General features: G+C 39.5%; 1 protein-coding gene across 1 annotated transcript in view; it reads left to right on the forward strand.

The window, feature by feature from the left end:
• Positions 1-13,875, forward strand: part of LOC128371316 (polypeptide N-acetylgalactosaminyltransferase 10-like) — an 84,343-nt gene that overhangs the window by 60,710 nt on the left and 9,758 nt on the right. The window contains exons 7-8 of the mRNA XM_053331599.1: positions 3,321-3,438; positions 8,441-8,548. Coding sequence (XP_053187574.1) covers positions 3,321-3,438; positions 8,441-8,548 — 226 coding nt within the window. The remainder of the gene's footprint in view (positions 1-3,320; positions 3,439-8,440; positions 8,549-13,875) is intronic.

Here is a 13,875-nt window from a genome sequence, read left to right on the forward strand (position 1 = left end):
GGAAATTTCTACTCCTGCACCATGGAGAGCATCATGACAGCATGCATCCAAAGGATGCTGAGAAAATGGAGGACACAGCGCCAATGTTGTGCTTGCTCAACAGTTTGATAAAGAAATTGCTCGTCTCCTTTACTGAGCTTATCACCTAAGTAATAAACTACACATGCCAACACTTTTTTGATGATTTGCTGATCAAATCACATGTAAAGTGGCTTATTGTTTTCCTTTTTAATTAATAGTCTAGGCCTAGTGTTGTTTAAGAATGAATTTAATTAAATACCCTCACCAAAAATGATCATCCACCGAAAAGTAGTTCCTGAACAACAGTTTAACAAAGTAGTTGCTAAGCAACACAGCAGCAGCAGCGTAAGTGGTGACTTTGGGTCAACAGATTACCATTTTAAATGAAGTATTATGCAAAGTCCCTTAGGTGTTTGACAGAAAATAAGAGGAGGATTTACTTATAAGAGTAAGACTTATAAGTCTTTTCAAAGTCTTCTAGTGTATGGAAGGCAATGCCTTGATGACTGGAAGTTATTTTCAAACTGTAAATCTTATAAAGATATCCCAGTACAGCCCCAGATTTAAAATATGAACCTGGAAATGTGCAGAATATGTGCCCTTTAATGTTTATGCACTTGTCCAAAATCAAACATGTTTGTTATTTAAATTGCATTACAGTTTCTCAAGTAATCATCTCAGACCTCTTGTCAAATATTTGGTAAACATAGAACAGTGGTTCCAGTGTTTACTAAAGATAAAGAGTTTACTGGGAAAAGTAGCTGAACATGCCTGTGGCTGTTATCCTGGTGAATTAAACTTGAACACATTGTGGTTAAATGCTCCTTGTGTTCACTAGCTTCATCTGAGTTGTGAGATATCAGTGTTGTCTATCCTGAAGCCAGTGTGTTTCATTTCATGCAACTCCAGGGAGGTGAAGTGTGTTTGTGTTTTTTCCCTCTGGCGAACAAGAGCTAACAATCTCCGCCCCACAAATCAGTGCCCACGCAGTGTCTATGCTCCTTTTGCTAAGATCACTCATTCCAGTGACCATACAACAGTTGGCAATCACCACACTTTGTGCAGTCAAACACACACACACACACACACACACACACACACACACACACACACACACACACACACACACACACACACACACACACACCATTCCTCTGTCCCCCTGCAGCCACTGTTTATCCTTTGTCTCCTGATGAAAAGCTGTCCACAGCATTTCATTCAGTTCTACTTCAGGGAGAAAGAGAGAGAGAGTGTGTCCCCGCTTTGTCTGCAGTTTTCTTCCTCCAGCATACAACAGTTACCAGTCATGCACAACGAACTGCTCAGACACACTGTGACCCAGTCAGGCAAATCAGTGTGGAAAACATAGAGTTTGAGGGCAACATTTGGGTTAGTCAACTTAATCACAGCAGTTTTGTCAAGTCTGAAACTCCGCTAGTCTGTCGATACATTATTAAAAAGACAAGACAAAGACAAACATTTACAGAGATTTGTGAAATAAGTTTATCAGAGATGTGTTGTTCAAACAAAGGGAGGCAGGAGAATGAAAAGATGTTCTTTTTCTTTATGGATTTTAAAAGTAAAAGCAATTTAAAATATATATCACAATAAAAACAAAGCAAACAGCATTCACGTCAAATTTAGAGCACACTTTACCCCTCTTTAATTCTCCCTTTTCTTAAATATGGCAACTGGATGTTTATGCTGTCCAGTCACTTTGTTAGATGCTCAGGTCTGCACCTACCTTATAAGACAGCTGGATTCACAAGATCATGCACAATACCATCTCTTCAGGTTTCAAGTTATACACTCATGTTCAAACAACCAATCAATGTCCTATGAAGATTCTCGCCTGATCTTGCCTCGTAAGACGGTGATAGGCAGATGGTCCACCCATTCACCTGCCAAGTGTTTTTTTAAAGTGCCTGCCCCTTTTTCATACAGTTTCCAAGGACAACTTCACAGATGGTGATAACAAACCATCTGGCACATCAGGTCTGCACAATGCATTGGGAGGTATGCGAAGTGAAATAACATTAAACTTAGTGAAATATTGTGACAATAGAACAGTGGACTCAGTGTGAGTCTCAGAGCCGGGGAGAGCAGCAGGTGAGCCAACTGTCAGTCAACGCCCAAAAGGGAGACATCAAAGCTACTGATCTCCAGCACATTGATTAGAGGGCCTGAATGTATCATTGAGCCCATAGTGGCTAATTGAGCAAAAATTACTTAGTATTTCTAGAGAGAGGTTGAGTCCTCTAGTCTTCCACTAGTTTATCAACTGGTACTTATTTTATTTGTATGTTAATGAAGTGGGGTCATAAAGCCACCAACATCTTGACTACCTTGTGTCATTTCAGAGTTCAGTTAACAAAATGCTCTAGGAAAAAAAAGTGTCTTGTCTTCTGCTCCTCGCGTTTTCTACCAGTTGACACAGGTACATTTCATTCAGTTACGCTCCATGGAGGAGTTCCAGTTGCACTCTTGAGCTGACGACCTTTTAGGTAGTTTGGCACAGCAGATGTTGTCAAACCAATCAGAATTCACAATGGTTCAGAGGGGTTAATTGATTTTGCCCTGCGTGTTACTGTGTTTTGTCATTTTCTCCACTGGGTGGGTAAAAAAAGCTTTCGCTAAACACACACTCGGATAGAGAATTCTGTGGAAGAATAGAGCCTAACGCATATCACAGCCTGTAAACCATCATAATACAACCGCTTTTCTTTTGATTTAATCCTCTGTTCTCTGAAATAGGTCCTTGTGATTTCCCAGTTTATAGTATCAAATGGAGCATGTGGTCGTATGTACAAATCTGGCTTTAAAGTTCAAAGAAAAGGAGTTGAGTGACAGCAGTGTACAGTAATATGAGCTATGAAGCCTAGGCCTCCCATTTTATGTAATGCCAGGGCTTAGACTGCAACAATATTCATGGCATTATTGAACTGAATTGCATTACTATCTGTGGATCAACACCCCTGAAAAACACCATGAAATCTATTTGGTATAAATATTGACCTCCTGTAGTCTCGAATGTTGGCACATTCATCATTTTGTAACTTATAGGAAATTTGCAGGAATTTTAAATGGGTCACCAAACTCTGAACTTCATTGATGATTGTGATTTTTACATTTCGAGAAAAGCAATGAAAACAATTTTGGACTTCTTACATGGACACTTAACAGAGAGAGCAGAAGAGGACAAGTGTTTGGCAAATGGAGACTGCTATTAAAATGCTGACTTTTTTTTTTTGTCATTTTATTGTCTCAGAGTGTGACTTTCTACTTCTTGTGTCCTCCAGGTCACCAGTAATGGCAGGTGGGCTTTTTGCCGTGGACAGGAAGTGGTTCTGGGAGCTGGGAGGATATGACACGGGTCTGGAGATCTGGGGTGGAGAGCAGTACGAGATCTCCTTCAAGGTAAAAAAAAATGAAACACATCACCGCCATACACAACGCAGCAGTGTAACATAATCAATACTGTCACTGTGACCATTGAGCCAGTTGTGATGAGCGGTGACTTGAATCACACAACGTGCCTGGGTTTTTCCATGTTTCGTGTTTGGAGTTAATGTTGAATGTTGTATAAAGTATGTACATGTACATGTAGAAGACTGCGGGGGAGCTGGAGCCAATCACAGCTAACACCGGTTACCCCCTGGACAGGTCACCAGTCCAGTGTTTCCCACACATAGACTAATTCGTGGCGGTGCGCCACAGATTCAACACCGGCCGCCACATATTGCGTTTCGTTATTAATTTTTTTTTTAACGCTAATTAAAAAATACGCATCGTATTCGTTAAGCTGCATTTCCTTTTTCCTTTCTCTGCTCACCCTGCGTCTCTCTGTCACTCACGCGTCTCTCTCACATAGCTCACACACACAGCCCCTCCCCTCCGTGCAAACCGCGTGTGTCTCCATCAGCGAGATCTACCCCCCCCCCCGTCGGCCGGTTTACCGAAACCGACCAACCAACCAACCCCCCCCCCCACCACACATTGCCTTCAGATCTGTGGGAAACACTGCAGTCAATCACAGGGCTAAGCTATATCAGATAAACAACTATTCACACTCACATTCACTCCTACAAGCACTTAAAAGTCAACAGTTAACCAAAGCAGTATGTTTTCGTCTGTGGAAGGAAGCCGCTTTACCTGGAGACAACCCATGCAGGCAAAGGGAGAACATGTAAACACCACCTAATGTAATAGATTCATTCTATAAATCTTCTTTAATACCTACATTGATAACATCCACGCTTGTTGCCATTGTTGTGGTAATTTCTGTGTCCCCAGGCTACATAGCTATAGCACAGTTATTTTATTTCATACACAGCCCAGCCATATACTAGGTTGTGACCTTGTCTTGTTCATTATTCACTCAAAATGGAAATTTCTCAAATACAGCCTGAATCTGATCCGAAATATGAGAGTGGACAATGTGAACAGTCCATGAAATAACCTTATCAACGACTTTAGCACCAAAGAATTCAAAATGAACAGCTGTTTGTGGGCATGCTTGATCAATCTGATGTCATCATAAGGAGGAAGTAGAGGTCACATAGCAAGTGAAGCTTTCAGAGCAGGTTGAAGCTCTGGCTTTGGACTTGAAAGGAGCTTATATATGTTCACCTCAAGGTTTGTACATTTGACTGTGTTTAACACCCAAAGAGTATAAATCATAATAGTTTAATAACATTAAATTAAAAAGCATATGTCAGTTTTTAAATGTAATTGTTTCTTGCAAAAAAGGTAGTCCATAGTTTGTGTACCTCAGTGTAGTAATTGTTATTTTATCTAAGCGCCCCAAAGGATAGATGAAGTCTTGCAAGATAAATGTCTTTATTCACCATACAAAATATGAGTCTTATTATAATCACAGCTATTATTATCAAATACCCATTCCTTCTCAAAAGGCTTTTGATATTGTTATTCCTGTTCTGCTCAATGCTCTATCATGTCTATCACAGATTGGAATTTTTAAGAGTTTCAATGCCTCTTGGATCTCTGGTCACAAAATATGTCCAATTTTCCGCCAGAGCTCCTTTTAGTTAACAGGCCAGCTTGTACAATATGTTGACATTGAAATGCTTGTAAAGTAGGAAAGAATGCGATCCCATACTTCTCCTAATGTTTTGTTTGTTTAGCCACGGCTTTTAAACTAAATGGCTAATTGAGCAACGTGAGACATTCCTCATTATGGTTTCAACACTTGTTCCGAGTCCTGTGAGCCGAAACATGCTCTGTTGCATCGCAGACTCTCCACATTAATCATACTCAGAATACCATATTATATTATGCTTTTGTCTGGTGTTTCAGCATGAATTATTCCATAGCATAGCCATAACTGCTTGCGCCTTGGCCAGCATGTTAAAATCTACCACCCCTCCCACTCCCCCCCACCCCGACCCATCCTCTGCTGCCTCTATCAGTGAGCTCTGGACTGATATAACAGCCTGTCACAATAATTGAATTCTGGGTTGTATGAGTAAGGACTTTTGTTGTCTCACTCAATTAAGCACAAAGGCCACTGCTGGGTAGTTTGATTTGATTGGACATATGCTGCATTGCAATACTAAATGTTGTTCATTAGAGTGAAATTTCCGTCAAAGTAGTTTTGCTGTTTAGAAAATTTGAACATCCAAATTGAATTTACTGCTCAAATTGCTTTACGTTCTTCTTCTTCTCTATGTTAATACATACCCTCTTTTTTTTGTTGCTCTCTATTGCCAACTGATATCTAATAACACAATTTGCTCATATATGACATGCATGAAAGCTTTTACATTTGCTTGTTTAACAGGGCCAACTCATCCTATTCACTGTGAAGCATTTTATTTCATAGAGGCAACAGCAGGAATGTAAAGCAGATAGTGAGTATAATAAACTGTACTGTAAGAAAGTGAGAGTAGTGGAGGAGCTGCACCATGCACACATATATGCCTTTAAGGATGTGGACTTTATGAATCTCCTTATCATTACATTTCTGTTAAGGAACACATATATACACATACAACACATACATACATACATACACTGAACAGGAATACCTACAGGAGTTTAGTCCAGATGTGTTATGTTGATTGAATAAAGTTTGGACAGGAGACATTGAGATATAACTTTAACAACTAACAACTTTTTACGAGCAATGAATGAAGTGCTTATTCATCACACAAGGCATGAGGGTATTGTAAAAAGAATAATTTGAGGCCTCTTTTCACATAAAGTTATCACCATATCAAGTTGTGGAGCAAATGAGCTCTGATATAATGTGGTTCTCACAGAACACCCTAAAACAAAGAAGGAGGGTATTTAATTTGTTATTGCATTGTTACTAAATGCCAGTTGTCAGCCAGATCCGCCTTTTGTAAGAGACTTGTATTCATTGTTTCTGTATGTTTTAGAAAACAGGTTCACTTTGAATGTCACTGCTTGTTTAATCTGACACACCAGATGGCTTGTTACAAGGAACCATCTGAGAAGTTGTCCTTGGAAACTTTTTGGAAAAGGGCAGGCACTTTCAAAATCTACTTGGCAGTTCTATCACCGTCTATCACCCAGGGCTTGAAATTAACTTTTTTTTTTCCTCAGTGTCCTGCAACTGTCTACTTTCAGCTGTCCCAGATTTAATCACTCCTGTCCCAAATTGAAGTTATTTTTTTTTCTCTTTCCATTACACATAATAAATATAGTTTAATAAGTTTGTTTCAGTAACTGTCATCTCTTCATTGACGGGAGTTCTGAACACATAATTATATTTTGAACACCATGCAGCTTTATAGATAAACATTACGTTCAGCTCAATATGCTTTGAATTGATATGTACATCAATCTCATCATTATCTTTCCTGGTGCCCCTCTAAAGGAGAGGTGTTTTAAGATCAAATGCACCAAGTAACTATAATGTGTCCAGGATGCTATTTTCACTGTCCCCAGGATGACAAGATGTCCTTTGGTTTGAGCTCTGCTACCCCTGTCTTCCCTTGTGAGGCAGCAGGATTCGCAAGATCACGCAAGAATCCTCATAAGATGTTGATTAGTCCGAACCACCAGTGCTTCAGACACAAACACATAACTTGAGGCCTGACAGGATGAATTCTCATGTGATCTCAAAATATCTATCCTGAAATCTCGAATCAGGTGACTACCAATAGTCACAGAACACCCTAAAACAAAGAAGGAGGGTATTTAATTTGTTATTGCATTGTTACTAAATGCCAGTTGTCAGCCAGATCCACCTTTTGTAAGAGACTTGTATTCATCTGGGAAAGCATTTTGTAACTTGCGCCGAATTTGATGGTGTTTTTTATGAACAGACTTTTTTTTTTCTTTTTTTTTTTTTTGGTAATGAAAAGAAATGCCAACCTATGCTTTGGTGCAGTGATTTTAGCATCCGTGTTTTGAGGTGAGTGGATTGCAGAGGTTGTGTGTCAGAGGTGAGTGATAAGACTTTCAATTTAATCTGACTGGCGCTGAACTCAAGCTCTTGATCCCTCCTGCAGCTAGGCTCCCCTGTTATTAAGCTCAAGTGTTTCCGTGCAGGGATGAAGAGGATGGAAGGGATTGGTGCTGTAGGCCACACCTTCCCCACAGTGAGATGTCGAGAGGTTGCATTCAATCTGTTATTTCTCCCTCTTCTGTTTGCCCAAGCTGGTGTGGTGCAACACAATTGACAAGAGCAACATCTCCCTCATTTTTGACTCACTGAGCTTCCCCTGTGGCCAGTCTATGTCCATCATCAGTCATGTGACATTGTGAAAGACACCTGGATTGCAAGTGATTTTGGGTAAAAACATTAATATGCTAAAACTGTAGCTAATTGTTAGTGCCGGTTCACAGTTGGCTAAACCCGTGATCCTTCTAAGAACCAGCTTGCTTTTCCACGGACTAGAGAGCCAAGTCGTTACGTAACTGTACACGCCTCCTGTTCCCCAACTTCAAGCCAACTTCAAGCACTTCAGACTCCAACATAGTAGGTGGTCACAATGCACCTTAATGCTGGTTGCCACCCACCATAAAACCGAAAAGAGAAGAAGAATGATCTATTATTTTCCTGAGTTTCTTTCCCTTTCTGCTTTTTTCTTAGATTTACCTTCTCCATCCGGTTATCCCTCACTCCTAGATTCATGACTCAGTCAACATACCCTGCAACCTGCTGTATATACTGTACATTACCTCATGTCTCTCTTCTTTGCTGTCATCCTCCCACTCCCTCCATCTCTTTACATCTTAACCTTGTTTGTTATCCATTGCCTTGTTATTCTCACAGTCACATATTTGTTGACCCTGTCAGCTTATCTAATATTCACAGTGTTCAGTTTCACACACACTATCACAGCAGCTATGAGCAAAAACCTCTTTGATAGTGTTTTTATTATTTTTTGTATCACTGCTGAATCTCTCTCTCTCTGTCTCTCTGTAGGTGTGGATGTGTGGTGGTCGAATGGAGGACATCCCTTGCTCTAGGGTAGGACACATCTACAGGAAGTACGTCCCCTACAAAGTTCCTGGAGGGGTCAGCCTAGCCAGGGTGAGTCTCAGTTCATTTTATAGCATGTTAATGTGGACACAAAGACCTTTTTTAACATGTATTATCTCATAATGGTATCAGGCTGATAGTTTCAGTTATATTTGATTATTCTCTCCTAAACACATCTCGTTAATCTGACTTGTATTATGTATGTACGCGATTTTTGTTATTATTTGTTGGTGGTGTTGTTTTTTTCTTTTCATAGAGATATTGAAACTGATACCATGATATTTCCACTGACAATTAAAAAAGATATCCAGCCTAAAGTAGCAAAGATATTTATTTTGAAAATCATTGTCAGTATTACAATATTAATACAATATAATACAATATGGTTGAAGCACTTGGAGCTGACTGAACAGTTTTCAAAATTCAGCTTATGTTCAGTTTATCCCTAGCCGTCAGGTAGCTATCACTAGCTAGCAGAAGTCTGCAGATATGAGGCTGATGCCTTGTCAAGAAACACAAACAGCACATCTGTTAGTATGTGTATCCTCCTGCTCTATCTGTGCTGAAACTGATTATTGAACTGGATGCCTCTCATATATTTATTTGAAGAATTTGCTACTGACAGGCAATAGCTGTGTGGGGTAATCTATATTTTATGTATATGTATGTATTTTATGATTACAGCCTTGTAGATGCTGCAGGTCTTTTATTATTCTTGTACAAATGTACAAACATATGATGTTTGAAGTCTGCGGTTTGTAGGCAAACAAAAAATCGATTCAAATCATGAATCAATCACAAGCTTGAAACGATGCAATTTAGGCAACTTTACCCTTTAACTATCATTCAAATTAATTTTTGCACACTACACTGACAATAATACTTCTTTTGTACCTTTTTTAACTTACAGTGCCCAGATACATTCCATTATCCACAATCTACAACCTACAGTTCTCCAGTAATCAGCTGAAGTTTCTTTACTCCATGTGAGCTTTAACACGAGGGCAAAGTATAAGAAAATGTCAAAAAAAAATTAAATAGCCTGTAGCTGAACACTATTTATTATGCATGACTCAGCCGTAGCCTGATACCTGGCTATGTTTGGCTTAGCTGAATATGTAATTAAACCTCTTGGCCTCTGTTTTTGCCTTGTCTGTCTGACCATTAGCCCTTCGAATGCTGATATAACACAGGCAGCAGGTATTACAATACAGGAGGACTTACTGCACCTCAGGGCTGTGATTAACTCTGTTTAGTCCCTTGTGTCCTTCTCTGCATAGCACTTTGAAAAATATATTGAAAAGCCCTTTCCCATTAAGCAGATATGCTTTAGTTGATGAATGGTGAGGCTGTTTGTTACCCTATCAGGAATGGATGAGACTGCAGTTGGGTTTTTAAATCTTTATTTTGATATGTGGACATTTGGGTTTTTATTGAAGTCATAAACCAACAGTGAACAAAGACCTCTTTCTTCACCTCACAATGTGGACTGACCTCAATGACATGCTGTTAAATATATATTTTATCATGCTCACAGTGGAGAAAGTTGGAGAAAGCGTGTTTTTAATGTCAGCGGTGATTGTCCGGGGCACGGGGATGGAAAAAACCTTTATTGTTATTGTACATCACTATACAGCAAGATTTGGTGAGCTACTCCTGTTCAGTTCAAGCATAAAATAACACATTCAATGCACATTCAATAAGTTCATAAATACCACAATACCACAAAACAACAACCCACATTCCATTATGAAAGTGTCACCATTAAAATTGCACTTCATGTTATGTCACTTCAGTAATACTAATTTATGATAAAAGAAAAGGAGACTAAAATACATTTCGATGTCTCAGTCAAGTCTACTTTCACAAAGACTATTTGAATGTTATGAATATGCTTCTTTGAAAAGAAAGGCAGACAAAGGAAGCCTAACAGACTCAAGGATGGGGGAAAAAAAAGAATATCATCTGTCTGTAGACGGAGAACTCTGCATAAATATTTGGTAGTGTGTGGACCAAAGGAAGAGCAGGAAGAGGAACAGATTTTTGACGCTATAGTGTGAAGTTAAAACCTCGCAAAAATGACCTGAAAGGTGTTTTAGTCTGAGATTAAGAGATCTAACGTAAGAGGTTTAGTGTGGAAAAAGATTGAATGAGATGAGCATTTATTTTGATCTTTGAACCCAAAAATAACTTACAAATCTACAGAATTTTAATCACTGATATAAGTTTAATAATACTTTCTACAGATTCTTGTGTTATTTCAGTAGTTGTTGGGATAATGTTTACATTCCAAGATGGCTAAATTGAACCATGAAAGTTTAGTTTCTGCACAAGACTAGTTTGACATCAGTTATTAGAACTGTATTTGCACGTGGCTTAATATCACAGAAGGAAGTATTATCAAGTTCAATTAAAATAATAATCATTGTGATAATACAGCACATTCAGATTGAAGATTTTTTGATAGAATTAATTACAAACATTAGGGTGTGTTTTAAAAGACAAGCATTGAATTATGAGAAGGGGTGGGATCCAGTGTTTTGGGAGAAATAACACTTCGAGAAACTAAATGTTAAATGTCTATTGATTTAAAATTTGTGTTTTGCCAGTACTACTTTACAGACCTGAGGCACTGACTTTCTTTTTTTTAAGGGAAGGCAACAAAGAATTTGGTTACATTAAGGTTTGGGTCATGGTTCACCAAGAAAAGCTTCAGTCAAGGTCTAAAAATTACTTGCCTGAGGTAAGAGTTAAGCCCAAATCTTCCTTTTCCTTTTCCTCCAGTATCGAACTGCAGGGTTTTTTTTTTAACCGTGTCTCATCCATATATATAAGCATTCATATCCTTCTCATTTAATGTGCAGAGAATTGTTTGCACTTAAAGATGCCATACTTATTTTATAAAACAGCAGGTGAGTCCCTTCAGCATGTACAGATACTGAGAACAAAGACCCTTCAGACACATCAACAGTGTCTGTGTACATCAGTGAATCCCCCTCGAGTCCAGTCAACATGGAGGGGAGATAGAACCGCTGAACTCCACTTCACCTGGAGAGCACAGAGTATTCTCATTCATTTCACCATCCATACCTCCAAGACTGCTACCATCTGTATTCCCAGACATGCGTCCGTACCTCAGAGGCTGACAGACTCTGTGATTTTTTACTTCTTTACACCTCAAAGGCTTCAGATGGAAGGATTTCCCATTGCTCAGGTGTAAATCTTTCATGTTTGCAATTGTCTGAGCTTAAAGAACCAGTAGAGCTGTGTGCATGGCAGTCATCGTCGCTCTCGGCTTTTATCCACTTTGTCACTTGCTTATCTTTTTATTCCGGTCAGGTAGTCTTGTTCCAAAGTTGGGATATTGGACGCTTTCACAATGATTAATAGAGGTCAATGAAATAAAGTTTCTGGAAGTATTTAAACCACTAAATGCATTATTTTGTGGCCTAAATGTACACTAAATTATGCATTTTGACCTTTTTTTTTTTTTTTTTTTTTTTTAAAGGTGCCCTCATTAAAGCTGCAGTCTGTAATTATTTTTGTGTTGTATTTGCTAAAATTGTCATTATGATCTGACAATAGAATAAGATACAGATAAGCTGTGATAAAATCCACTGTCTATCGGCCCACCCAGTGGTCGTAAAATGATTTGCAAGAATCCACCGCTCACAAATCAAAACAACCAATCAGAGCCAGGAAGAGTGTCAATGATGCTGTACACACGCAGCTGGCAGCCCCCTTCCCCCCAGGTGGGAGGTTCCAGTCCTCTGAAATGAGGCCAATGCGGAAGTAACGTAGAATTGCATTCTATCAAAAGGCCACCAGGGGGCAACCGTTTTGGTGTCTCCATACAAGTCAATGGAGAATTCACCAACTTCTCACTTGATTTCTAACCTCAGTAGACGTTTTCAAAATGTGTTTATGGTCTCAATCGCTAGTTTAAAGCCTTCTTCAATGCAGTATGATGTTCATTTGTGACATTTTGGCCTCCCTGATTTTATATTTGAAGATAAAGCAGGGTATGCATTAGGACGTAGCTACGTCGTGATTGACAGGTTGATTGCCCTATATCCTCAAGATCCAGCCCTCGCAACCTATCGCAACCTCCCCCGCTCTGCCCATGGCCCCGCCTCATGCCCATATAAGTAGAATCTGTTTTTATTTTTCCCAGCATGCACCTGAAATTTGGCGCTGCCTAGATTCGAAACTATTGGCTTCCGAGCAGCAGTCCACAAACCATTGGGTGATGTCACGGATGTTACGTCCAATCCCCCCCCCCCACACACACACAGACACACACACACACACACACACACAGTGTGTGCACTCACTCGGTCGAACAGGTTTCCTCTCTTCTGTTGGGACGAGCCTTCACGTGCATGCATCGTGCACAGCAGGTTCCTCTGTGGGGATGGGCTTAGAAGTTAGAGCTGCAGCAGTAGAGAGGAAGAAGGATGGACTTGGAGGCTGTACTCGTTCAAATTCCCTTTTCTCATAACTACAGACTGCAACTTCAAGTCATCTGCAAAAGCATCTTGCATCAAGTCACAGATGCACAGCAAACATCTTTGAGAGAACTTGACAGCTTTGTTGTGGTCCAGGGGAAACATTTGTGATACAATATAAACATGATGATAAAAGACAGATATTAAAGATGTGCCAAAAAATACAATAGAGATATAAAACCTAAAGGGACCTCTCTCCAAAAAACAACAGAAATGCAACCACACATTATCATCTCCCTTCCCAGCTAACATATTTAGATGACTGTGAAGAAAGACCAGCACTCTCAGTTTGCTTGTAACATTTACGAAGGCCACACTAGCTGGCAATTTATACAGTATAAAGGAGTTTAGTTTCATGATATTTCTGTCCCTGGGAAGATCTAAGTAGACACCTTTCTTTTCAGCTTGGCACCTATATCTGAAAGGTAAAATCTTTCACTCGCAAGTTTAATGCAATTCATACAGTTCCTTGGCACATCATTTTCCCCAGGAAGTGGTCTTGTCAAAGGCTTCACACCAGACCTGCGGGTGGCTCAGTGTTAAAATGGAGTGAAACAATGAGACAACCTGCTTCAAAATGATTCCCTGTACGCTCCAGACTTCTATGATCATTACCATCAAAACTGCTGGGACATGATGGTGGTTGTGTTTCTGCGTGGGTTCGAGAGATGTTTTGTCTTGTATACCCACAACATGTTCTTGTACAGTGCGGCTGTACACATTGACATGTTTTCAATAGTTTTTGGACATCAACAGAGGTATACAGAAAATGAGATTTATCAGGCTTTAGATACACACAATATTTATTGCCTTTACTCGGTACATGCAATTTGTGACCATAACAAAAGTATAAAAATCACCAGCTTTATC

This window comes from Scomber japonicus, chromosome 13 (assembly GCF_027409825.1).
Source record: "Scomber japonicus isolate fScoJap1 chromosome 13, fScoJap1.pri, whole genome shotgun sequence".
Lineage (NCBI taxonomy): Eukaryota > Metazoa > Chordata > Actinopteri > Scombriformes > Scombridae > Scomber > Scomber japonicus.